General features: G+C 38.0%; 1 protein-coding gene across 3 annotated transcripts in view; it reads right to left on the bottom strand.

Moving 5' to 3' along the window:
- Nucleotides 1-350: 350 nt before the first annotated feature.
- Nucleotides 351-27,943, bottom strand: part of STK38L (serine/threonine kinase 38 like) — an 83,434-nt gene continuing 55,841 nt past the window's right edge. For all 3 annotated transcript variants that reach the window (XM_047066200.1, XM_047066199.1, XM_047066201.1), the window contains exons 3-14: nt 27,302-27,353; nt 20,238-20,360; nt 19,713-19,796; nt 12,326-12,449; nt 10,075-10,229; nt 9,609-9,711; nt 9,373-9,434; nt 6,921-7,038; nt 6,372-6,495; nt 5,096-5,191; nt 1,507-1,598; nt 351-1,405 (exon numbers count right to left, since the gene is read on the bottom strand). In XM_047066200.1, the coding sequence (XP_046922156.1) occupies nt 1,278-1,405; nt 1,507-1,598; nt 5,096-5,191; nt 6,372-6,495; nt 6,921-7,038; nt 9,373-9,434; nt 9,609-9,711; nt 10,075-10,229; nt 12,326-12,449; nt 19,713-19,796; nt 20,238-20,360; nt 27,302-27,353 (1,261 nt within the window). In that variant the 3' untranslated portion in view covers nt 351-1,277. The remainder of the gene's footprint in view (nt 1,406-1,506; nt 1,599-5,095; nt 5,192-6,371; nt 6,496-6,920; nt 7,039-9,372; nt 9,435-9,608; nt 9,712-10,074; nt 10,230-12,325; nt 12,450-19,712; nt 19,797-20,237; nt 20,361-27,301; nt 27,354-27,943) is intronic.

Here is a 27,943-nt window from a genome sequence, read left to right as displayed (position 1 = left end):
CACCTGTGTTTACTTCCTTAATTTCACTTACGTTAACCACAGTGATGTAGCTGAACATGAACAATATTGCCCTTGAATAAACTTGACCTCTATCAAAGATCTGTCGTGTCCGAATATGGCATTCCCATAGGAAAGGAAAATCTACTCGGTGGTGAACATCCACTCTGTTCAGGATCTTTGGTACATTTGGAGTGTAAGAAAATAATGGCACAATAATACAAGTACTATCAAAGGAAAAAATTTTCACCAAAAGAAATAAAAGTTAACCAGCCATGATATGTAACAACTTTCTAGAAAACCAAAGTAAATAGGTCTTTGTTCTTCGTAAGTCCATTTACATGATCAGAAGATTGACATTTAAAAAAATAGTTTAATAAAAATACACCAGTTCTACAAGCAGCCTTCATGGTCGTTTCTTAAATTCAACTCACCATAATCAAATCAAAATAATGCCATGTCCTCTTGTTAAAAAAGAAGTCCTTTTGTCACAAGAAAAGCAACTTTACATTTCATATAATACAGTACATCTCCCTATGAATATACAGACTACGTATACAAAGGTCATCAGTATTTCTGAATGCAAAGTAAATATATTAGTGGAGTGCTTGAGTGAAGGTGTTAAACTTCCTCCTTCTTATAAACCTGTCACTCACAACTGTGGAGTTTGTGAAATAACATGATGATAAAGTCTATTTTTTAAAGAACCAGTGTATTTCCTTTCTAAAATTTCTTAAGACCATTACAGAAATTGTCTTCAGATATATTCATTCTACATATGTCCAAACCAGTAGGGCAAGTATTCGAACACCAACTATGGAAGATGGCTTTTTTTTGTGATTATCTAGACCCATAAGATTTGCAGTAGAACAGCGATACTGCGGTGCTACCTACAGGTTAGCCTACGCTGCTTTAAATGATATGTTTCTCCTGAATCGATTAGAGGTGTTACAGTACAAAAGCCACAGCACACACAGGCAGAATGGACCTTAATACGCATGTAGGCAGTGCAGTTGCAGAGGGATGTACGTTTCTTTTATTCCAGTACCTTCATATAATAAAGTTAACAAAAATAATAAAATATTAAAAAAAAAAAAAGCCAGCTGGCACTGCCAACCAATTCCTGTAGTAGTCTCAGAAATCCTAATCCTGTAGAATTTCCTCTTGTGCTCAGAAGCACCACTGTCCGGGAGTATTTCAGTGTCTTGTTGTCTACGCCAAGCAAGCCTGGTGATGCAGCTACCTGAGTTCTCTTGGTTGTGGGCGAATGTGATCTGCGTTCATAATTTCCCCGCTTTCATGTAGGTGGGGATAGAGCCACGCTGAGTCAACCCTTCAAACCTTTTATAGGTATAATTGAGAAAAACCCAGTCTTTGGATTTGTAGTCTGGTTCTGTGGTGTTTGGCACTAGAAAGATAGGAAAATTAACCAAGAGCAAAGGAATTTCATTAGTGAAAATGGCAGCATCTTCAACTGTTATCAGTGTTAGTTGTGTTACAGTATCTTACCTGGCTGTAAAATATCAGATTCAGGAAAGTCATCAAAATTTGAAGTATCATCAATGCTTTTGATTTCTATAGGGATTGCTGCTGGCCTTTCCCTATAAAAAAGTATCAAGTAGCATGGTAAATTTTCCTGAACTCTTGATTTCCCAAAAAATAACTCTACTTGCAAATTCTGCATGCTATTCTGTAGCTATCAGAAGAGCCAAGGAAATTTATCGTGGCCTTGAACACTGTTAAGTGGATTTCATAGTTGAGTATGGTATTTTATTAAAACATTACCATTTACTTGGAGTTTCATTTCTTTGTACCCAGACTTTCTCATGCTGTTTTTTTTTAATTTAAGTGGAAAAATAAGAGGTAAAGAAAGGGAAAGTTGGAACAGAAGAGATTTTGTCCAAATGATTTTATAATTGTATAAAGTATGCTGGACATTGTGGGTACTGGATTCTATCTAAGTAATTCAGAAATAGAATTCTTCTAGTAGAGGATCCATACATTACAAGTCATGTGTAGAGGGGGGCACCTGGCTGGCTCAGTCAGTGGAGCATGTGACTCTTGATCTTGGGGTCATGAGTTCGAGCCCCACACTGGGTGTAAAGATTATTAAAAAAAAAAAAAGATATTTGGGGAAAAAAAAGCACTTTGGGAAATTAAGAGGCTCATAAGGTCAAAGGACTAGACATTTGTGATGAAATCTAATTCCAAAACCATATAAATTTTAAGGGAATCAAGGACATCAGGTTAAAAAAAATTAGTCATGAAAATGCCTTATCATGATAAAAATGTTTAAGTACAGAAATAGTTAAATGAAGCTATCCATTTCTATTGCTTCTATTTTTTTCAACAAACACTTGATGTATTAGGTGCTAAGTTAACAAAGCCTGTTATGTAAAAATGTATTTTTCCCAGAATCATTCCAAGTTATTTATACTTAATGTGGTAAATTAATAAATTTATATTAGTTTAGTGAAAAGAACCATAGACTTTGGTGTCCTAATCTCTTGTCATTAACCAGCTGCATGACCTTAGACAGACAAGTCCCTGCTCTACAACTATTTCCTTACTGTCAAGGTAAGAGATTGGACTAGTGGTCTCTAAGTGTCCCTCCAACTGTAAAAAGGGGGGAATCCTACTTCTGTTCAGTGAGATGAGGTAGGTACAGAATGATGCGGCACAGCAGTGAAGAAGAAGAACCAGGACTCCTAAATCAAACTACCTTGGTCCAACTCTGGTTAGGAAATTATTGGTAGATTATTTATTACCTGTGGCACTGAAGGCAAATTACCTCTCCATGCCTTAGTTTCCTCATTTGTAAAATAGACACGATAATAATAGTACCTATTTTATAAGATTTACTATGAGGATAAGATTAAAAGTGCACAAAAATTAACAACTCAGAAAACAACAGATGCTGGCGAGGATGTGGAGAAACAGGAACCCTCCTGCACTGTTGGTGGGAATGCAAACTGGTGCAGCTGCTCTGGAAAACAGAGTGGAGGTTCCTCAAAAAATTAAAAATAGAACTACCCTACGACCAAGCAACAGCACTACTAGGAATTTACCCAAGGGATACAGGAGTGCTGATGCATAGGGGCACTTGTACCCCAATGTTTATAGCAGCACTTCCAACAATAGCCAAAGTATGGAAAGAACCTAAATGTCCATCAACTGATGAATGAATAAAGGAGATGTGGTTTATATATACAATGGAATACTACTTGCCAATGAGAAAGAATGAAGTCCTGCCATTTGTAGCAATGTGGATGGAACCGGAGGGTATTATGCTAAGTAAAATAAGTCAGTTAGAGAAAGACAGATATCATATGTTTTCACTCATATGTGGAACTTGAGAAACTTAACAGACGACCATGGGGGAAGGGAAGGGAGACAAAATAGTTACAAACAGAGAGGGAGGGAGGCAAACCATAAGAGACTCTTAAATACAGAGAACAAACCAAGGGTTATGGGGGGTGGGGGAGGCGGGGAAAATGGGTGATGGGCATTGAGGAGGGCACTTGTTGGGATGAGCACTGGGTGTTGTATGTAAGTGATGAATCATGGGAATCTACCCCAAAACCAAGAACACACTTTACACACTGTATGTTATCCAACTTGACAATAAATTGTATTAAAAAAAAAAAGATTGGGGCGCCTGGGTGGCGCAGTCGGTTAAGCGTCCGACTTCAGCCAGGTCACGATCTCACGGTCCGTGAGTTCGAGCCCCGCGTCGGGCTCTGGGCTGAAGGCTCAGAGCCTGGAGCCTGTTTCCGATTCTGTGTCTCCCTCTCTCTCTGCCCCTCCCCCGTTCATGCTCTGTCTCTCTCTGTCCCAAAAAATAAATAAAAAACGTTGAAAAAAAAAAAAAAAGATTAAAAAAGCACAAAAGTACTTAGAATAGTGCTGGACATACAATAAGTGATCAAAAAACACTAGTTATTATTACAGTTATTATGCCTAGCACATTGTAGGAGTTCCAGCGAAGATCTGCCTGAAGTGACACAGAAGCTGTCTTGAGAGATGAAAAGGAGCTGGCCAGGCAGGGCAGGAGTAGGGACAGGAACAGGGCAGAGAGAAGAGCATTTCAGTAGAATGAAGTGCAATTGACAAAGCCCTGAGGTGGGAGGAGTGGGAAACACCACACTAGATGCCACTGCTACAGATGAGGAAAGAGCCACACCCCGCGGTCCTGAAAGCAGTTAAGGATCCTGAATTTTATTCTAAGTGCAAAGGGAAGGAAGAGAACAGCACGATCAGATTTATGTTCTTAAATTGTCACTGTGTGGAGAACAGTCCAGAACTACTGAAGGTGGTTTGGCCATTAATTGAATAAAGACCAATGCTCACAATGAACAACTTCAAGCAAATTCTTTTTTTTTTTTTAACATTTGTTTATTTTTGAGAGAGAGAGAGAGAGAGAGCGCGCGCGCACAAGTTGGGGAGGGGCAAAGAGAGGGAGACACAGAATCCAAAGCAGGCTCCAGGCTCTGAGCTGTCAGCACAGAGCCCGACACGGGTCTCGAACCCACCAATGGTGAGATCATGACCTGAGCCGAAGTCAGACGCTTAACCGACTGAGCCATCCAGATGCCCCTACTACAAGCAAATTCTTACAAGTTACTTGTTTCATTTCACTTTTGCCCACAATGTTTAAAAAAGGCACTGTATCTTCTTATAACTTCATAAAGAAAATGGTATATTAGAGAGAGGTACAGTATACAGTGTGATGTAATAGGACAAAAATGAGGGGTTGTAGTGTGAAATATAAATACGTCTCTGTTGTGCTAACATCAGCCTGTATCACGTAACTCTGAATATAAAAGTTGAAACAGATGCACAATATGTGGTTTTCCCCTTAAAGTGGACATTAGCTAAAATGAGTCATTTAGCTATCATCAGTATACTCTCACCCCATATAATCCAGAAAACACTGATTTAACAACATTATAACCATGTTACCTCTTGTATTTAATCTAGTAGAACCAAAGACAAATTGATTGCTAAATCCAGTAAAAAAAAAAAAACAAAAAAAACAAAAAAAAAACCAAAACCCGTTTTTACTTAGACCTCTCTCACTCACAGCCTATGAACATACCTGATGTGCCCCCAGTCTACACCTTCAAAAAAAGGATGACCTTTTATTTCTTCAACTCCACTATTTCCAATTCTGTTTTCAGAATCAATACAAAATCTAGAAAATGGAAACAGAGAAATGATGATATGCAAATTACATCTAAAGTACTCTATTTGCATTTTTTTCAAACACTTATTTTTCTTCTCGGCTTACTGAAGTTAGCTGTTTATTGTGGGAAATGTGGGAGAAAATAGAAATCCTCTGTAATTGCACTGAACAGAGATAACTTACTTACTGTAAACAGTATGAAACCATTTCCTTTTAGTCTTTTATTACGATTTTTACAATATGTTAGTATAGTAGTCGCTGTTTTAGGGCTATATATTTTCATTTAATATACTGAGAAAACTTCCCAAAACTATTAAATATTCTTTTTTAACTTCGTTTTCTAAAATTCGCATATAGAAATATTACACTCTATGTAGCCGGTCCACTATTATTGAATACTTCGATGGTTTTCAAGTTTTCATTACTAAAAACCTATCATGATAAACATATTCTACCTAAATCTTTACACACATCATCTGTACAAGCAAAATTCTTAGACTTACTGGGTCAAAGCTCATATACAGTTTAAAGATTTTTTTTTATAATATGCTGTCAATTAGCTGTTGTCATAGGTTGTCCCAATTTATATTCCTTGCAGCCATTCACAACAGTACCAAATACTTCATCTTAGTTGAGAAACAGAATGAAATCCTTTGCTTAGAAACAATTTCCTACATAGACTCATAATATAAAGTAGCAATTTTCTTCCCCTTTTCTCTTTAATGAGATAGCATCCTTGCATTCCAACAGGAGTGACCTTTGAAACAATACAAGCCTTCTTCCCTCCTTTTTTTTTTTTTTTAAAGTTTATTTATTTATTTTGAGAGAGGGAATGAGCACGTACTGGGAGGGGCAGAGGGAGAGAGGGAGAGAGAATCCCCAGCAGGATCCATGCTCTCAGCGTAGAGCTCAACTCAGGGCTCAACCATGACCTGAGCCAAAACCAAGTTAACCTACTGAGCCACCCAGGTGCCCCACCCCCTTCCGTCTTCTTAACTCTTACTGTTTTTGCTGCATGCTTCCTTTTGTTTGCAGTTTTAAAAAAAACACCGTTTCTTTATTGATCTCTTTGACTGTATAGATCAACAGTGATCCTTTTCTTCCCACAAAAGTAAAATGGGATTTAATCTTTTAGGTACCTGTGATGATTTAAAATATGACAAACTCCTCTAGGGAATTAACCACTAACCTAAGAATTAAGTCCTTGGCTTTCTCAGATATAGGAACCTCTGGAGGAAATACCAAAGTTTCTTTCCAGTTCATCACTTTTCTATATGTTTCTTGAGGAGTTTCAGAGCAGAAAGGTGGATATCCTACATATCAGAGAAAACAAAAGTTTTATCAGCTTTCATTATCAAATATTCTATACCTACTACATATGTGCCACAAGAAACACAACAGTCCTAAGTGCTCTATTCAATAGTCAAAAATGTCCCCATTCATCAATTTGTAATCAAATTGCTAATAAAGGCAATAAAATAAAGGATTTAAAGCACTGCCCCCTTTACCTGAAAGGCCATGCAGATATAATTTTGATACAGGGGAATTCTGGTTACATACCCTCTTCCTGAATCCCTACAGAGCTCACTGGTATTTATCGTGTATTTAACATTGGGGGATGTCAAAAATTGGTTTAAAAGAGTTCAGATATTTTAGCCCATGATATCAGCAGTATGTTTAATCAGGGGCACTCACAGAAATTTATACAGTATGTACATAAGCAGATGATAAAACATACCTATTAGCATTTCATACATAATCACTCCCAAAGACCACCAGTCACACAATTTGTTGTAACCAGTCTGCATAAATACTTCTGGAGCAATGTAATCTGGTGTCCCAACTGTGGAATATGCCTGCAAAGGAAGAGCTTGTCAAACCAGCATACTTAAATATTTTTTGAAAGATCTGAGAATGGCTCACTACTGGAAAAAGCAACATATACAGAAGTTAATTTTTCATTTAATACTTGCTTTGCATGTTTATCATGTAGAAAGCTTAGGGATAGGAACCAAGCCAGATAATATGTTATTTAAGATATGATTTCTGCCCTCCCAAGAAGCTCAATGAAGTTATTTATATATTTAGCCATAAATCCTGTGGAAATTAGTAAAGGGAGAGCTCACTAAAGCGGTCTTGGGATACTAGAAGGGGGAGCTATACTACCCGCTGTCAATTACAGATCCCATCAGAAGAATCATCAACAGGGAAAGAATCCTCAATCACAGCCCTAACAGTGAAGAGTGCATACTACACCTCCTATGAGAAAACTTGCCCTGCAACTCCGCCAAGGAGAAACCTTCACCACCTTGAACTCTTGCTCTTTTCCAGTGGACTTTTGCTCAAAACGACCCCTTCCAAATCCTCGTCCTTCTCTTAAAATACCATTCCTTTTCTTTGCTGGACTGGCCAATGGTTTTGCCATAGCCTGTATGTCTCAAATTGCAATTCTCTGTTATTCTCAAATAATCCATTTTTGCTGGTAAAGTAACTGTTTTATTTTTAAGGTTAAAATCCATTTCAAAAAGAATAAGGAGGTTGAGCCCAGTGGGCCTGGGTTCCCCACTCACTGCTGACGTGTTCTCAAGCAAGTTATTCAACCTGTCTGAGCCTCAGCTTCTGCTTACAGAAAATGGGAGTAATAATACCTGTCCTAACTCCATTGATAGGAGGACGAAACAAGAAAAGGAGTGTGCTTTGTAAAGTGCAACCAGCTACATATATAAAACATCCAGTCTTTTCATTATAAACCTAATTCCAGGGCATTTCATTCTTAATTCATATAAAATGTTACAAAGACAATTTCTTTAAGGCAGTAGTTCTCAACTAAGGGCAGTATGCTAGGGACTATTTGAAAACGTGTGACAGCAGATTTCGTCATTCCAATGACCTGATGGGGGTGCTGACTGGCATTTAGTTGGAAGGGGGCAGCGGAGAGGCGTTGGGGAGGGGATGGGAGGGTAGGATACAGGATTTAAAGAATTTCCTGCCCCAAATACTAAGAGTCCCCTCTACTTCTCCCTTGGTAAATAAACATTGATAGAAGTCATGATGATGGCCACGAGAATTATAAAACATGTACAGGAGTAATCACCTGTGAATGCTCTGTAAGTAGAATTCCCACCATATTTTTAAGCACTATTCATTTTTCCCCTTAAAAGTAGGAAATACTGCAATTCTTCTCTCAGTTGTAAAATCTGATCTGAAAGCGGCACATTTAAAAGTAGAAGGAAGTTTTTGTGATTAATTCACGGCTCCAAATATTAAAAAAAAATTTTTTTTAAAGCTTTTAAAAACACTGAAATGCTTTTACAAACACAGAAAATTTGCAATTAACTACGTGGGCCAATGATAGAATGAGCTCAATCATACACAGGTCATCTTATTGGTTTGAGAGGGTATCAGACCTTTCAGTCTATTTGCCTTACCCAATACTCAGAGAAAATACTGAATTAGTTTCCCTGTCATCATTTGGTTGAATTTAACAAATATTTACAGAGTGTCTATATGGGCAGGCATTGTATAAGAAATCAGGAAAACAAAGTCAAAAGGCACATTCCTAACCCTGAGAATGTTTATGGACCTAGTTAATAGCATAAAGGGAAAGAGGAAAGGGCACAAACAATTCTTATATTTGCTAAGTAATAAAGGAGAAATAGTTTGGGTAAACACAGTTTTATCCCACTTCCATTAAAAAAAGTAATGGAGTTTATCTGTAGTAAAGTCTGCTCTCTAATTTTATTTTATCTGCTTTACTGCAATACTGTTAACATGCCAAACTTCCTATTTACTTTATCTATAAAGAAGTTCTTAGAGACACACAATCACCTTACTTATGCTAATTGATATGTTATTTCAGAACAAGTATGAAAAATGGAAAACACAAGGCATTCACTACAATTATACTCATGTCAGTGAGTTTTATATAAAGTGTTAATTACTAGTAAACAGATGACTTAACAAGAGATATGAGCCATAAAATAAAGTTAAATCACAGAGTTAAAATTAGCAGTCACTTTACAGGCAAGGCAATGCTACAGAGAAACTAAGAGAAGTACGTGATTCCAGAAGAAGCTCTATCACTGCTACAAAGTAAGTACTAATCATTGTAAAGATATAAAATGATCCAGCGAAACCCCAGTGAAATTTGAGGACTAGGGCAACTTTTCTTAAAGACATGTCTGACTCACCAGTTGTCTCCTGTTCTTCTTCCATGTTTCTGCTTTCCTCTTTGAGTTCATGTTCTGAAATGCTAATGTCAACAAGAGAGAATTGTAATCATGAGGGAAAAACTCTACCAAAAAAAAAATTCAAACATATACAAGTAAAATACATTGGTTTAAGGAGTGAGGGGAGAGAGAGAAGTTTTAGTTCTTAACAACCAGCTACACTATGTTAACCTGAAAAAAAAAAAAATCAAACTTACAGAAGTCACTTGGCGGGTTGTGTGTAAGGTTTCTGTAGAATTCAGTCCTATGAGCTTTCTTTAATCCCGTGCATAAACCAAAATCAGATAATTTTACATGACCCTAAAAAAAAAATAACTAGTAAAATCAAGATTATATTAACTTTGAAACAAAGCCTTATTATAAATTTTTCTTTTAAATGCAATCATTATAAACATTCTTAGCTTAAAATTCATATAGGTGATATGTAAAATTAAAAATATTTGACGATGATGATTTTTAAAAGTAGAAAATGTTAGAAGATAAAGATAGGCATACTCCCTTGATGTCATTTCACTCCGGAGTCCTGTCCTATTACATCATTCTATGACATCACACAGTTGAGTGATGACATAAATTGTAGTTGCCCATTTCCAATCACAAAATCAGCTCTATTACTCCACAAAATAATCAGCAACCCAATATTTCACCAGTTTATTCACATGCCTTGGCATCCAATAAAAGGTTGTCTGGTTTAATATCCCGATGGATGAAACCCAACTGGTGGATTGCATCTATTGCCAGAACAGTCTCTGAAATGTAGAACTGTGTTTCCTCTTCTGTCAAGGTATCTTTTTTCATTAGCAATGTCATCATGTCACCTAAATAAAGAAAAATAAGTATCATGTATTAGAAACACCTCAAGCTTTCTCCGCATCTCTACAACCTATGCCTGATTTTCACATTTTATGACCCACCCAGTATATCTCCAACTGTTTCTAGGGCCAAGTAAAAAAAGTTACATTGCATTAGCAAAAGTTTCACGACATCTAATGATTTTAAGGTAGAAAGTATGTGAAGTCAAATCAGAGCAGAGATGATCATGAAGTGATATCCTCCACTCAACATCCAGAATAGGATAATATGCTGAACTATGAAAATGAATCAGAGTAAGCACGCCAGAAATGGGATGTATTCTTTCAAATTGAAGTTCCAAATATATTCAGCGCTCTTCAGTCCAGCAAAAATAGAACATCATCCCACTAAAAGACACTCTTTTATTTTCCAGGAATTTTTTCTTTAAAAGGGGACAAAGAACAAACAATAGTGAATTTACAATTCAGAAATGACAACTGTTAATATTTTTCATGATAGTTCAAGTCTTTTAAAAAACAACAACAAACATGTGGAAGTGTTCTTCATCTTCCATATCCCATTTTATTCCCCTTTCCCTTTTTGTTGAGTAACCATGATCATGGATTTGGTTTGGTGGGTAACCTTCTAGCTTATTTTTAAAATATGTTTTCATATATATGAAAACATATTTTAAAAATAAGCTATATATATATATGAATATATATATATATCAATATATATATATGAAATATATATATTGATGTATGAATTTACAGCCTTTTACATATTTTTTTAATTACATAAATGGTACATGTAATTCCACAGCTGGCTTTATTACTCCATTGTTTCCGACATTTTCTTTTTTTTTTTTTTTTTTTAAATTTTTTTTCAACGTTTATTTATTTTTGGGACAGAGAGAGAGACAGAGCATGAACGGGGGAGGGGCAGAGAGAGAGGGAGACACAGAATCGGAAACAGGCTCCAGGCTCTGAGCCATCAGCCCAGAGCCTGACGTGGGGCTCGAACTCCCGGACCGCGAGATCGTGACCTGGCTGAAGTCGGACGCTTAACCGACTGCGCCACCCAGGCGCCCCCGACATTTTCTTATTGAAACGAATAGAGCTCCTGACTTTTAACAACTGTAAAATAATTCATCACCTAATCATGCCATATTTTATTTATTCAGTCTACTAACGGTCATTTATTTTGTGTGCAGCTTTTCACTGTCACAACAATGCTGCAACGAACATCTTTCGTAAATCTGTTGTGCACATGTCAGGGAGAATCTCCAGGGAATACACTGGTTGTAGAATTGCCGGATTGTAGGACACATGCACTTTTCACTTCACTGGTATCTACAAACTGCTCTCCAGAAGAGTTAGAGATTAATTTACATGGAAGAGAGGCCAGTTTCTCCCACAGTCTCATCAGACTTTTAATGTTTTTACAGATGAGTGTGAAATGGTATCTCATTCTTGTTTTAATTTGCATTTCCCTAATATGAGCAGAGTTGAATACTTTCCTATATATTTATAGACTAGCCTGAGTTTCCCTTCTGTATATCGTCTATCATTTGCCCATTGGGTTTGGGGTTGTCTTTTTCTTTCTTTCTTTCTTTCTTTTTTGTTTTAGTTTATTTTCTTTAAGAGAGAGAGCACAAGCAAAGGAGGGTCAGAGAGAGGAGAGAGAGAATCCCAAGCAGGCTGACAGTGTAGAGCCTGACGCTGGGCTCAAGCTTCAAACCATGAGATCACGACCTGAGCGGAAATCAAGAGTCAGACGCCCAACCGACTCAGCCACCCAGGCACCCTGGTCTTTTTCCTTAGTGACTTTATTGTTCTTAACTCTAGACTTGTAACAATCTAACTAATTATATACTGTAAACCCAGAATGGTAGTATATAAAATGGTAGTATGTAAAATTTAAAAAGGATTTATCATTCCTTCAAAATAATCTGATTTGTGGTAAAAATTAGATTATGGGAGGAACTAAAGGAAAACCATGACTGCCTTTGTAAAACCTCACAGCTAGGAATGTAACAGCAAACCTAATCGACAGGATAATAATTACATATAAAGATGTGCTTGCGTCAGTCTGTCATTGGTATCATGTTTGCTTTTACCTCCAGGGAGAAATTCCATGATCAGATAAAGGTTCCTCTTATCTTGAAAACTGTAAAACATCTTCACCACCCAGGCACCATCTGCTTCTACCAAAATATCTCTCTCTGCTCGGATATGGGCCACCTAGATGAATGTATTTTGAAAAAATAATTGCAACACATCATACATTTTTCCAGTTCACCTCTTACAATTATCCATCCAGTTCCTTAATGGTTGTGAAGGGAAGGGGGAGTTGTAGAAAAGATTTGAAATATATACGTATGTTCATAATCTCATTACATATGGAGAACCTCCAGAAACAGTTTATTTTAGCTTTTATCTTTAGGCCTGGAAAAGTGGAATCCACAAGTTCATTATAGGAAGCTGAGGCCTCTGAGGTAGAAAAATGATTAGTCCAAAAACTTTCCAACCAGAATCCCCATTTGCCAAGGATCTTGGCTTTGTCATACACATTTCAGGCCCTGGCCTGACTTTTACAAGTTGAAAGTAGTAAGCAATGCTTTACAGATTGGTATGACAAAGTCATGGTCCTCAGCAAACTAGTTTTAACTGTTATTGGTCAAAGAAAGGGTCTTTTGTGGTGGTTAAACATTTGGCCATTTTTTTTGTAACAAGTAGACACATTTATAATAATTTTGTATGATTTTGCTAACTATAATAACTTTATGTTATTTTGTTAATTAGAAAACTTCTAGAATATCTATAAACATGATATACAGCAAATTAGTGTAACCTTTGGGGGTTTTGCTACTGACTTGTCAGATACACAATTACTAGGGACACTTCTATGTGAACATTTTATAGTCTGAAAAATTTTATAAACGGTAATTTGTTGGGTTGGTATAATCAATTTTCAGATGCTTTTGCATTAATATATTTATACATTCTTTTCAAAGATCAACAATAATATTTGATTTTATCCTTTTGCTATTCCCATTGTGCATTATTATGAATTCTGGCCCAAAGCACATGAGAACCCAGATTTCATAAATCTTTTCATGATGATGAAATATGATCTGCTTAAAATGTCATATTTGGGATTACTGTGTTTATTACCTGGTGCAATAAATGCTCTGAGGGCAAAGCATATGAACAACAGTTGAAAACTAAGAACCTGTTTTCTGGCATCAAAAACGCTTACAACCTCTCTGGATTATGTTTCATAAAGTGAAAAATGGTATCAAAATTCTTACCCATTGCCTTTTACAAAGCATTTCTGGGTTAGTAAAGGAAAAACCTCAAACCTTTGATGCTGCATCTATGGTGCTGTCAGGAAAAACTACATCATAAACTTGGCTTGATTATTTTTAAATGCTTTAAAGTCAGATTACAGGATGTTTTCAAAATGGTCCTGTTTTCAAATAATAGGAAGTTATCACACATAGTAATCTGGTACCACAATATCAGGGAGACAATGTGCTACTAAATTTTGTGGACTGGTTAGTATTAAAGTAAATGTAATAAAAACTTAAAGTAATGACCTTTTAGAATTGAGTGGGAAAAGGTTTTCTAAAATGAAATTCAGTGGTGGCAAAGGCAGATTAATTTATAGGGGGGGAAAACAATAACACAATGCAAAATAGACTCGATGTTTGGGCTCCGGTGGGATTTTCCCTGCATGGGAATGAAAAATGGTCAGAAGCTCTTCAATCTCTGGCAAAATATTCAAGATTGGTGCTATCCAATAGAAATACACTGCAAGCCACATATATAATTTAAAGATTTCTAGTGGCCACATAAAAAGTAAAAAAGAAACGGGAAATTTTTTTATTTAAAAAAAAAATTTTTTTTAATGTCTTTACTTTTTTAAGAGAGAGAGAGAGAAACAGAGCACAAGTGGGGAAGGGGAAGAGAGAGGGAGACACAGAATCCGAAGCAGCCTCCAGGCTCTGAGCTGTCAGCACAGAGCCTGACATGCGGCTTGAACTCAGACAGTGAGATCATGACCTGAGCTGAAGTCGGAATCTTAACCGACTGAGCCACCCAAGCACCCCAAGGGAAATTAGTTTTAATAATATAGTTTATGTAACTCCATGTATCCAAAATGTTATCATTTCAGTACATAATCAATATAAAAAATTATTGAGTTTTTTTTGTGCAGAATCTTCAAATTTTGGTATGTATTTTCCATTTATAGCACATCTCAATTCAGACTACCTATACTTAAGTGCTTGGTAGCCACATGTGGTTAGTACCTAAAGACTGAACTGCTCCTTTTGTCCTTCCTCCAAAACCTTACCCAGGACTAATCCCATATGGCTTAGTTAGATCCTGTTAATCTCTTTGTCTCTGAGGCTCTACATCTTGACCCAGACCTTTATTCTTATCATTATCTGTAATTCTCTAATACAATTCAGTATTTCAACCTTCCTTGAGTTCCATACCTCTTCCCTCTAGAATCAGTCTGTCTTCAAAAAAGTCCCCTATCATCTCACCTCTGGATGGTTCCTATCACCTTGTTATCCTGACTGAAACTAGGCTGTCTGCTGAGAGTTCTGTCTTCCTGCACAAGGAGTTCTCAGGAATGGCCTGCTTTTCTTTCACATCTTACTTGGTGAGGCGGTAGGTTTCCTGCTCATTTTCATGCTGCATCTGAACCACTGTGACACTTTCCTTGTCTGCAACTCTTTTGAAGTGCATGTTGTGAAATTCCATCAGCCATCATCTATCCTCACAGCTATCATTTATAGAACTCCCAGTCAACCCCTCTCATTCATGACTTCAGCTCATGGCTCACCAACTTCCTTTCCATCTTTTCCACTCATGGATAGATTTCAACATCCATAAGGATGAACCGTCAGCTACCCTATCTATTGACTTCTTCCTCATCCTCACTGATCTCTTCCACCACTGCATGTTGGTCAGCCACCCATGGTAACCTCATTACAATAACTGTATCCCCTCTAAAATCTCAATTTCGAGGACCTTTTTTTTTAATGTTTCTTTTCTATTTCTTTTTGAGAGAGAGAGGGCGCAGGGGGGAGGGGCAAGGAAGGGAGGGGGACAGAGGATCTGAAGAAGACTCTGTGCTGGCAGCAAAGAGCCCGATGTGGGGCTTGACCTCAGGAACCAAACCATGAGACCATGACCTGAGCCGGAGTTGGAGGCTTAACCAAATGAGCCACCCAGGAGCCCCCTCCCTTTTTTCGATCTTTATTTATTTATTTTGAGAGAGTGTGAGAGACAGTGAGAGCAAGAGAGTGCATGTGAAAGTGAGGGGGAGGCAGAGAGAGAGGGAGAGAGAGAATCCCAAGCAGGCTCTGCACTGTCAGTGCAGAGCCCAACATGGGGCTCAATTGCAGGAACTGTGAGATCATCACCTGAGCCGAAGTCAAGAGTTGGACACTTAACCAGCTGAGCCACCCAGTGCCCCAAGGAACTCTCTGATCTCCACCTTTTATCCTTCCAGATCTCTTATTCTTGTACTTCAATCTCCCTTCCATGGACTCTACCACTTTTTCTCTATTAGTCTCCTCGCAATCTCATTTCTTTTTTCTATCCAGCCTAGATTCCATCATTAGGATCACTCTTACAAATGCTTTAAACTCCCTCGTCCTCTTCCTCCATTGTATTTGCCTGGGAAAACATCAACCCTAATTAAACTCAAATTTCTGTCTATTCTGTACCTACCCCAGAGCAACTAAGTATTACTACAGAAAAGTTACCCAACTATGCTAACTGGTTTCACTTTACATTCCTGACTGCCGATCTCAATGGGTATTCAACTGTATTTCCCTAGCTTTCACACCATTCAAATCAATAGTTGTGACTATTTCACAAATTCTCTCTCCTTACACCTCCAGCTAGCTATCTACTAAGACATGATGGCCTCACTTATTTATATTCAGGCAGGAACTTGGCACTTGGCACTACTAAATCAACCACCTGCATTCGTTCCCACTTTCTCTGCCTCTCCTTCCTGTGTTAGTGGATAGGTAATTGTCTACTCCTACCAAAGATCAACTCTTCTGTCTGCCAGTGTAGTCCTATAATTATCTGCTCTCTCCTGCATCTTCAATTTTCTTTCTAATGGATTCTTCCAATCAGCATCAAAAACTTCTGTCTTAAAAAGAAAAAAAAAATCCTCTTTACCCTAAATCCCACTTTACAAATCTGTTCTTTGTTCTGCTTCACATGAAAGATTTATCTGTGCTCACATTCTCCACGTCTTGCTTTCTTTTTGCTTTCTGTTACACTATTTCAGTCAGGCTTCTGCCCCCCAATCCACTGGGAATGTCTTTGCTGAGCTATTAATCTCCATATTGGGACATCCACTGGCTTGTCTTCCTCCTTGTACTCTCTCTGCAGCATTCAACATAGTTGACCACTCACCTCCTCCTTTAAACACTTTCTTCTCTTGGCTTCCATGACACCATGTTCTCCCAGTCTCCCCTGCCTGATAAGATGTTCCCTGTTGGTTCCCTTTGCTGGTCTCTCTTCTGCCTATTGTTCTCTAGGGCTTGGATCCAGTCCCCCTTTCTTTCTCTATCCAGATTTGTTTTCTAGGAAATTTCATCTTGTCCAATTACTTTAAATATGATCAATACATTGATGGCTTCCAAAGGATATTTCTAGTCAAACTTCTCTCTGTATTCTAGCCAACTGTCAACTCAATACCTCTTCTTGGAGATCTAACAGGCAGCTCAAACTTAATATGCCACAAAAGAGAACTCTTCATTCCCCTGATCTCCAAACCTGTTCTTTTTTCATTCTTTTCTAAATCAGAAATGACACCATCATGTACCCCGTTTCTAAGTGAAACACTAGGTATGATCCTGCTTCTTCTATTTTTTCCTCACTACCCTTACCCCTCCTCTCATCCCCTAATATAGAGGACATCACAGAAAATCCTGCGGACTCTTCCACTAAAACATACACTTAATCTGTCAGACTTTTCTTCAGCTTCACTGCTGCAGCCCCAGGATAAGCCACAATCACATTCTGGCTGGAGGTGCCACACAGTCTCTTACTGGTTTCTCCGCTTCAACTCTTGTTTCTTCTGTCAGCAAGCAAAGGGATTGATTCATCTTTGTAAAACATCAATGCCACTCCTCTGTTCAAACAAAAGTGTCCTCCCCTCGCATTTAGAATAAAACCCAAATGCTCTGCCTTGGCCTTCAAATCCCTGCGTAATCTTGTCCCTGCCTACCTCTCCCACCACTCTTCCTGCACTGAATTGTAGCCACAGTGGCTTCTTTCTCTTCTTTGAGCAGGACAAGACTATTCTTGCTTCAGGGCCTCTGCATTTGCAGATATTTGTTCTACCAGATCTTTATCTGTCCTTCTTTCTCATTCCTCAGTCTTTCATCAAATATTCCCTCTTTAGAGAAACAACCCCGATCTAATTCTTCCTCCTAAACCCAGGTCATCTGCATTGATTTACCCTTTTGTTAAAACTTTTGTCATAGTCTTTCTCAATCCTATTTGAAATAGCTGTCTGCCTATCTCCCCACTACTAGAAAAAAAACAAGGATCAAAAAAGAAAAGAAAAACCAAGGATCAGGTTTGTCCTGTTAACCACTGTATTCCCAGATCCTAGAGCACATTATGGGCACATCTGGCACATCACAGGCACCCAATAAATACTTGTTGAGTGCATGGACTAGAAATAGTGAAAGAACGCAGTGAAAATTCAAGAGGGCCATGTTTAAATGAAAATCAATAGTATACTGCTGTAATAGCCAAGTAAGCTTCAGGTGGGGCTTTCCTCAGCTGCCATTAAGGTGCTCAGTCCTTCAGAGGAAGCTAAGGCCACATTGGGGTGAGGCCCTCAGTTCATCCAGAAACTAGCACCAGGCCAGACATAGCACTCATCTGCACCATGGCCTCCGTCTCAGGGCTCCCCTGCTCCTACTCAGCCCTCATCCTGCACGACCATGAGTGACAGTCACGGAGGATAGGATCGATGCCCTCATTAAAGCAGCAGGTATAGATGTTGAACCTTTCTGGCCAGGCTTGTCGGCAAAGGCTCTGGCCAACATCAACATCAGGAGCCTCATCTGCAAGGTAGGAGCTGGTGGGCCCGCCCCAGCAGCTGGTGGTGCACCACTGGGAGGTCCTGCTCCCTCCACCATGGCTGCCTGGCTGAGAAGAAAGTGGAAGCAAAGAAGAATCAAAAGAGTCTATGATGACATGTACTTTGGTCTTTTTGACTAAACCTCTTCCTCAACCTGTTCAATAAAAAGCTGAACTGGTAAGTAAGCTTTAGGCAGACACTAAAAGGCTGAAGTAAAGAATTAAGTAGAGAGAGGTGTTATCTTCCCTCTATATCTCCATTGTTGAGTCCTTCCCTAGTATATAGAATCAATTTAGGGTTCTACAGAGTGTCCACCTAGACTAGACAGAGGTGAATACATAAAGTAATATTATTGATGTTTTCAGATTTATGACCAACCCTCAAACCGCGTTAAAGTCACAGGAAACATGGAGAGTCCAGGAGTATGAAATTAGAGGGGTTACAGATTTTGGAAATATGTAAAATCAGCAAACTCTCAGGAGACCGGTCTTGCTTCTAATGTGACAGGGATAAAGGAAGCTGAGAACTGTCGTTTATTTTCACTGAAATCAGAAAAGAAGGTATTTTGTTATGGACTGTTTGTGTCCCTCCCAAACCCCCCAAATTCCTATGGTGAGGCCCTAACCCCCAGGGTGACTGAATTTGGAGATGGGGCCTCTAAGGAAGTAATTAAGGTCAAGTGAGGTCATGGAGGGAGAGGGGGGATAGTGTCCTTATACGAAAAGACCCCAGAGAGCTCACATTTTCTCTCTGTGCACACACCAAGGGCACTTAGTGGGAAGCTATCTGCAAGTCAGTAAGTGCGCCTCACCAGAAAGCAAACCCTGCCATGACATTGATCTTGGACTTTTGGCCTCCAGAACTGTGAGAAAATAAATTTCTGTTGTTTAAGCCACCCAGTCTGTGGCACTTTAGGCACTTATGATAGCCTAAACAGACTAAGGCATTTAAAAAAAAAAATTTTTTTATGTTTATTCATTTTTGAAAGACAGAGAGACAGAGCACAAGCAGGGGTGGGGCGGAGAGAGAGGGGGACACAGAATCTGAAGCAGGCTCCGGGCTCTGAGCGGTCAGCACAAAGCCCGATGCGGGGCTCGAACTCACGAACCGTGAGATCATGACCTGAGCCGAAGTCGGATGCTCAACCGACTGAGCTACCCAGGCGCCCCTAAGACGTTTTCAGATTACAATTTGGAAGAAATTTTAACTTTCTTGAGAATTGAGAAACAATGAAACAAGCTATCAAAAAAATTAATAGGACTATATATAGTAAGACGTGTAGATTCCTTTTTATAAATTCCAATATTTACATTTACTCTAACACCTAGTCAGTGGTGCTCCTTTGGTTACATGTGTTAAAGAACTCATACCTGCTCTTTTTCAAGCATATCAGCTTTTCTCAATATCTTCATTGCATAGATATGGCCTGTATCTTTCTTCTGAACCAGCCGCACCTAGAATGTAAAAATCGATCATACTATCAATGTTAAACGGTCATTACTATTGATTTAGGAGCAAAAGGTAAGTTTCTTTAAAGAGATCAGTGGCAATTTGCCACTGCTTATATTTTAGGAATTTCATTAAAATTAAACTATTTTGCTACATTAAACTATTTTAATATATATTTTAAACTATCTGAATGAAGATAGATACTTTCAATAGCAATGCATTTAGAAAAGAAGTAATCTCGGGGCACCTCGGTGGCTTAGTCAGTTAAGTATCCGACTTCAGCTCAGGTCATGATCTTGTGTTGGGCTCTGTGCTGACAGCTCAGAGCCTGGAGCCTGCTTGGGATTCTGTGTCTCCCTTTCTCTCTGCCCCTCCCCTGCTTGCACTCTGTCTCTCTCTCAAAAATAAACAAACATTAAAAAAAAAAAAAAAAAAGAAGAAGTAACCTCTCCAAATGCTCCTCTTCCTATAACTTTCAGAGACTCAAAGTCATCCAAGCCAAGTCTGGTCCTCTTGAGCCGTAAGAACTCTGTTTCCTTTCGGGCATGCTGTGATCGGCGTAACTTTTTCTATTAAAAAAAGAATTTAAAAAGATGATTTTGTTTTCAATGAAGGCTATAGTGTTAAAAAATGAGATACATCAAAATGGAAGTATCTTAAATATTATTAAAAGATGAGATATATAAAAATGGGAGTAAAGTATCTTAAATATTATCTTAAATTTACCAAAGTCGAGTATTTGTTAAGCATGGAAAGAATAAAGCAATCTTAAGAAACTTTTTCATTCTTAACAATTGATAAATCTTATTCTTCAGGTGGATTCCATTAACTATTTCACCTTAATGAGCTCATCACATATTTCATCTACATGCTAACTTAATTTATAAATAAAAATTAAACTTTAGGAAATGCTAATAGTATTCTGATAATGAATTTTACAGTCAGGCAATCTACTTTGCTTCACTTCCCTAATTTCCAAGGCTGTTCTGTGACAACTACTGAGACTTAGGACACCAAAATAACAAACAGCATGTTTCCATAGAGATTTGCTTTTGACAGAATTTTTTCTTAGATAAATTTTAATAAACTCCTTGAGATTTGGCACACAACTTCCTAAAAATATGAAACTGCCAAAAAACATAATGATTACATGAAGAATTCGTTAAAATATTCAAGTCAGTAATTTCATAATTCACTCTCTAAAAGTCACCAAAAAATAACTGCCATTAATAAGAAACATTATGAAATACCTGAAGGTTACATTTGGAATAGGCATTTATCTCATTGTTCTAAACCTCATTTTTCCCCTTACCAAACAAAACTCTGTTGACATTCTGTTAGTTCCTAGTTGAGGCAACATACAGTGGGAAAGAAACAAAATCAAAAAAATTAAGCACCTGTTCATCTTCAAATGAACTCTACCAGGCTTTCAGGAATTCCATTCTGAAGAAAAGGCAAGTCAAATGACCATAACAGCTCAGAAACACTGCTTTTAAACACAGTACAAGGTATAACCATTGATTAGTCTCTTACTACTCCTGTGTATATCTGCTTTCAAAAAGGTATGGCAAGCTATCAATTAACTGGGAATCTGTAAATGTGTATCCCCAGTGCAATGGAATTCTGATACTTTAAACAAAGTTAATCTAAGAAGATGAAATCCGGAAATGATGTCTTCATATCAATGGTGGAAACAGTGAAGATTTCTTTTTGTTCAAAAATGCTCCTTCAGTGATTTTTAAAAAATAACCGAAATACTAATAAGACAAAAAAGCCCAAAAATGTAGCTTGTTTTTTTTTTTTTTTAAATGTTTGTTTTTCAGAGAGACAGAGAGTGTGAGTGGGGAGGGGCAAAGAGAGAGGGAGACACAGAATCTGAAGCAGGCTCCAGGTTCTGAGCTATCAGCACAGAGCCTGATGCGGGGCTCAAAGTCACGAACTGTGAGATCATGACCTGAGCTGGAGTCAGATGCTTAACCAACTGAACCACCTAGGAACCCCCAAATGTAGCTTGTTGTAAGACTATAATTTACACTCCCCGCCCCCCCCCCCCCCCCCCGCCTCCTGTGTCCCTCCAGGAAAAAAATAAAAAAATAAAAAGACTATAATTTAAAAAGGCCACATGGTGGCACTATAGTATCATGTCTTTCAAAGCAGCGAGGGTTGGGGGGGTTGTTTTAAGTATGTAAATGAATAAATGTAAGAATTTCAGAAGACATTCTGGACTGTTGACTTTATGGACTATAAAATGTAGTAGAGTTGGGTGTAGTTTCAGAAACTTGTCTAATCTAAATGAAAAAGATGACCTCATTACATACTTTAATAAACTGTGCTCAAAATCAACAGAAGAGAGGCCACTAAAGAAAATAATTTTCACTAATATTTGATAGGTCGTGTAATGCAGCAAGCAAACAATGTTTATATAGTTTGGGGCACAGCTGTTTAATGGCAAAAAGGGAAAATTACAAGTATATAGAGCATACAATTTTACAAAAATGGGACATGACTATAACATTGTGAGGTTACTTTTAAAAACAGAAAAATGAAAAACCTATTTCATGATCTATCAGTCTTAAAATCAGTGTTGCAGTCTGGAGGGAGCTGAAGCAAGCTAGTGTTAAAAAAATATATTGGTGATATGATGAGCAGAGTAATGTATAGAATCGTTCAATCGCTATATTGTACACCTGAAACTAATACAACACTGTATGCTTACTGGGAATTAAAATAAAAAACTTAATAAGCTAAAAAATATATATATTGATGAAAAAGCACATTGATATATCTGTTCATGACTTGTGTAGATTAAACAGCCTTGAAAAACAAGTAACATTTTTGTGGTAATCATATCCTTTCTCACCAAACAGGACAACAAAATCTGGAAACACATTTAACATTTCATGGCTCCTTTTAAAAGCAGCTTAAATTTGTCTGTTTTGGTTTTCCATGAGAGTGAATAATATTGCATGTCTGATGGTAATTCTTAAGTAAGATGAAATTAGACATACATCGTTTTCTTCCTTTCTCCATTCCTTTTTAAATGAGTGTTCCCTGGGGTGCCTGGGTAGCTTAGCTGGTTAAGCATCTGACCCTTATCTTGGCTCATGTCATGATCTCAGGTTCCTGAAATCAAGCCCCACATCCGGCTCTGTGCTAACACAGAGCCTGCTTGGGGTTCTCTCTCCCTTTCTTTCTGCCCCTCCCCAAGCTTGCACACTTTTTCTCAAAATAAATAAATAAACTTTTTAAAAAGGAGGGGTGTTCCTCAATTCCTCAAACTCTTGATCTGTGGGATGTTCAGTTTTTATATAAGACAGGGTACACAGAAGTTCCGAGATAGGAAAGAGTTCAGTTGGCAACTTCAATTCTGCAGAGACATTCTACATGATCACATTATATGGTTTATTTTTTACAAATAACTTTCACAAATTACTTCACCAAGATTTTCTATTACAAATGAATTAGGGATAAATATTACTTTTCATTTTAAAACTAGTTTTTTTTAATGTTTTATTTTTGAGAAAGAGAGAGACAGAGACTGAGCAGGGGAGGGGAGGGGCAGCGAGAGAGGGAGACACAGAACTTGAAGCAGGCTCTAGGCTCTAAGCTGTCAGCACAGAGCCCGATGTTGGTCTTAAACCCACAAACTGCGAGATCATGACCTGAGCTGAAGTCAGACACTCAACCGATTGAGCCACCCAGGTGCCCCTAAAACTAGATTTTTAGAAAACAACTTTATTTTTAAAAAATCCACCCCACATAATGATAGCTCCAACATATTTTATATTAAGGATAAGAGAGGATGTCTATTTTATACAATTTGACATAATCTAGGACCTAGCATGGGCCTAATAATAAGCATTTGTGGAATTAAAATATCTTCACAGAAAAATGTTAGAAATTTTATAGTTATTAAAGGGCACTATTTGTAGGTATAAATCATATCACACTTTCTACAAGTTCTTTAGAAGAATTTAGGAAAATAGTTTTTATTTTTTTTAATGTTTATTTATTTTTGAGAGAGAGAGAGAGAGATACAGAGTGGGAGTGGGGGAGGGATAGAGAAAGAGGAGGAGACACAGAATCCAAACAGGCTCCAGGTTCTGAGCTGTCAGCACAGAGCCCAACATGAGGCTTGAACCCACAAACCGTGAGATCATGACCTGAGCTGAAGTCAGACACTTAGACACTTAACTAACTGAGCCACCCAGGCGCCCCCAAAATATTTCTAAATGTATTCAGCACTTCCTGGTGCAGACCAGCAGTTGCAAACTGAGTTACAAACTGTATTCAACCTCGAAAATATTTGATTTGGCCTGCAAGTTGTTTTTAGGACACTTGAATTATTTGCCGATATTTTAAAAAGCAGGTGATTTCACATAAAAGTCCAGATTTCCAGTTTCTCCTGAAAAACAGGAACTTGGCCACACTCGGCCAAAGTGGCAGTCACTCCCCCTTTGACAGACATCAGGTCTCTAACTTGTCAGCATCCACCACTGATGCCAGTCATCAGGGGACATGCAGAATTGGACTGGTGCTCCTGTTCTCTTTTAGTAAAGTGAAAGGTGGTATGTCTCTATCAAAATATAAACGCGGAGGACCAAATATTTTAGAAAGAGAAAAACAAAGAATCTATTTCTTTGTGGAAGTGAAAGAATATTCTTAGGAGTTGAATATGCAGATAAAGTGTGTTGGGTCAAAAGAACATATAACCTAAGATGTCGCGAAACCAAGCCGGCCAGCTTCCTTCATTTGTGTTATCTGCTTGGCCCCTGGGCATCTGTTTTTATAATTTCTCCCTCTAAATTCTGAATTAGGACCTTATGCTTGAGATTTCTGTATCGATATAATGATGTACAATGTACATTAATACAATTATAATTATATGATTATTAAGGATAAGAAAGTTATTAATACTAATAAATAAATGTGCGGACAGATGTGCTTGGCCTTATTTTTTCTCTATAGGTTATAATACAGATCGAAACCATTACCTTTCTCACTTAAAGTGTAAAGGATATAAATTAAATGAGTTTTTAAAATATTATAGTAATTTTATGTAAATAATTTAGATTTTCTAGGTTGAGTCAACTGATTAACAAAGTAACCACCTGTAGTACAAATCATTAAATATATTTTATTTCACTTAAGCATTTCCAACAGAAAAATACAGGTAAAGTCCTAGGAAAGGTACAGGGAAGATTAAATAACTGCTTTCAAGTCATCATTTGTTAGACTGCTCTTTGAACACAGAAATTCCTTTCTGATCATTGAAACTGTTGAGCAAATTAATCTAGGTTGTACCCCCCTACTGCCTAGAAAATAAAGCGTACATCGCTCAGTAAGCTATCCCAAGGCTAGCCTTTCCACTACATGGTGTCAGTTTACCATGCTCTTTCCTCTACTGCATCCTTCATAGTTCATTGTTCTGCATTATTTTATATGTATTTATTAATTCTTGTGTAAATCTACCTATTTTTTTCAACATTCAAATCAACTGTTACTTCTTCCCAAACCTTTTCTGATCCCCTGAATTAGGTGGGGGGAAATCCCTGTATTTTTAAAGCTTGCCAGAATCTATCATGTATACATATATTTATATACACACATACATGATCTCTCCTTCCAGTCAGTAAACTCCTTGAGGGAAAGGTCATTGTTCGTTTATTCACGAACTATTTCTTATAGCCCCTGCCAGCTCTGGAGGTATATAGCTGAGTAAGACATTATGGAGTTTCTACTATAGGGGGATATTTTAGGCTGCCCCATGGACACAGACACATGGGACACATTAACATTCTGTTAATGCAGAATGTGGGAAGAGTACCCCAAGATATTAGGGAAGATTTCCCAGTGGAACTGAGGCCCAAAGCGAGACCCAGAGCTTCTTAAAGAATAAGAGGAGTTGAGGGGCGCCTGGGTGGTGCAGTCGGTTGAGCATCCGACCTCAGCCAGGTCACAATCTCGCGGTCCGTGAGTTCGAGCCCCGCGTCAGGCTCTGGGCTGATGGCTCGGAGCCTGGAGCCTGTTTCCGATTCTGTGTCTCCCTCTCTCTGCCCCTCCCCCGTTCATGCTCTGTCTCTCTCTGTCCCCAAAATAAATAAACGTTGAAAAAAAAAATTAAAAAAAAAAAAAGAATAAGAGGAGTTGGGCAGGAGTAAGGAACTTCTAAGTGGCAGAAATAACAGATGAAAGGTCCACAGGCAAGAGTGTGGAAGTTAAAGTAACTCAATATTGGTGGTCAGCATGGAGGTGGGTGACAAGAGACGAGGTGAAAGAGACAAAGCAGAGGCCAAACTGTGAGGGGTCTTGCACATTAATGTTCAAGGGTCTACCCTTATCTGAGAGTACTTGGGAGCCCATGAAGGGTGTTAAGCAAGAGTGATGTGATCAAACTTGTTTTTATTTTTCTTTTAAGTTTATTTATTTAAAGAGAGAGAGTGCATGTGTGCATGAGAAGGGGAGGAACAGAGAGGGAGGGAGAGGATCCCAAGCAGGCTCTGCACTGTCAGCCTGAAGCCTGACGCAGGGCTGGATCCCAGTAACCAGGAGATAATGACCTGAGCCAAAATCAAGAGTCAGCCCCTTAACGACTGGGCTACCCAGGTGCCTCTCAAACCTGTTTTCAGACAGGAAACTCTGGATAGTGTATGCAGAAAACCTGGAAGTGGGAAGACACCAGCTGGGGGCAGTTGTTCTTTAAGTGAACTACACAGTAGTCTGAAGTAGGGTAGAGGCAGGCGCCTGGATGGCTCAGTCGGCTTAGTGTCCAACTTTGCCCCGGTCATGATCTCATGACTCATGAGTTCAAGCTCAAACTCGGTATCAGGCTCTCTGCTGTCAGCGCAGAGCCTGCTTTGGATCCCCTGTCCCCATCTCTCTCTCTGCCCTTCCCCCATTCACGTGCTCTCTCTGTCTCTGTCTCTGTCTCTCTCAAAATAAATAAATAAACTTAAAAAAAAAAAAAGTAGGGTAGAGGCACTGGACTAGAGAACTAGAGGGTTTTAAGATATATTCAGGAAAAAATGTGAGAAGATTTGGCAATTCACGGATTCTTCTTAGAGCCCTCTCTTCTTATTCCATGCTCTCCAGATACTATAGATACTGTTCACTAAATCTATATTCTTGGAATTAAAAAAAGCTGCCTCTTTAAAGATCTCCATCATAGCAACAAACAAGCCCATATTCAAATGATGAAATCCATGTTACCTAAGTTGTAAAATCATCTGATATCAATAGAGGACAAAGACACTGGGGTTGCCATTATACAGTAATCAGTCTTTCCCTCCCCAACTTTCTTGAGATATAATTGACATAACGCAAGCTTAGAGCGCGATGGTTTGATGCACATATATATTGTAAAATGGTTACCACAAAAAGGCTTGTTAACATATCCATTGTCTCACATAAGTAATTTTTTTTTTAGTGTGAACATTTAAGATCCGCTCTTAGCAACTTTCAAGTATAGAGTACTGTTACCTACAGTCACAGTAATTACAGCTAACATTACCTCTTCATCTGCTAATCCTTCTTCTTCCATGGCCACTTCTAATTTCTTCTGCCTTTTCAAAGAAAAAATAATTTAAATTTTAAATACATTCCTAACTATTCCCATTTAAGAAATGTTCACTTATTTGAGTTTACCCCTTCAGTTTGCTATGCTAAAAAAAAAAAAAAAAAAAAAAAGTCTTTAAAGATGAATCAAAATAATCACTAAGAATAGTTTTCTTTCTCAAAATTAAACCCAACCCAGATTTCAAATCACTTTCTCACACTGGCCAAATGAAAAATTTCCTTCTTAATGCTGCTTAAATCAATGATTAGCAAAGATGACTAATGTTCTAATAAGGAAAATCTGTTATCTAATATTCAAACCACCAAAATCATTAACATTTATCAATATTTATACTGGAAGTATATAAAGGTAACTATAGTGACTAAAAGTATAAATATTTAAGGTGGATATCCCTGTTTGAATCCCAATTCTAATAGCTTATTAGCTAACTGAGCTTGTGTAAGTCCTTCATTTCAAGTCTAAGCTTGATTTCCTAATCAAGAAAAATGTTCAATGTAATTGAGTGTATTTTATTCTAATTCTTTGAAAACTGGAGTCATATATGTACATAAAAAAAACCCACTAACCACCAGAACA

This window comes from Lynx rufus, unplaced genomic scaffold (genome assembly GCF_022079265.1).
Source record: "Lynx rufus isolate CCGP_SWC_20201006 ecotype Redwood Valley unplaced genomic scaffold, mLynRuf1.p SCAF_7, whole genome shotgun sequence".
In the NCBI taxonomy this organism is placed as follows: Eukaryota; Metazoa; Chordata; class Mammalia; order Carnivora; family Felidae; genus Lynx; species Lynx rufus.
The sequence above is the reverse complement of the archived record's forward strand: the minus strand, read 5'-3'. Positions and strand labels throughout refer to the sequence as shown.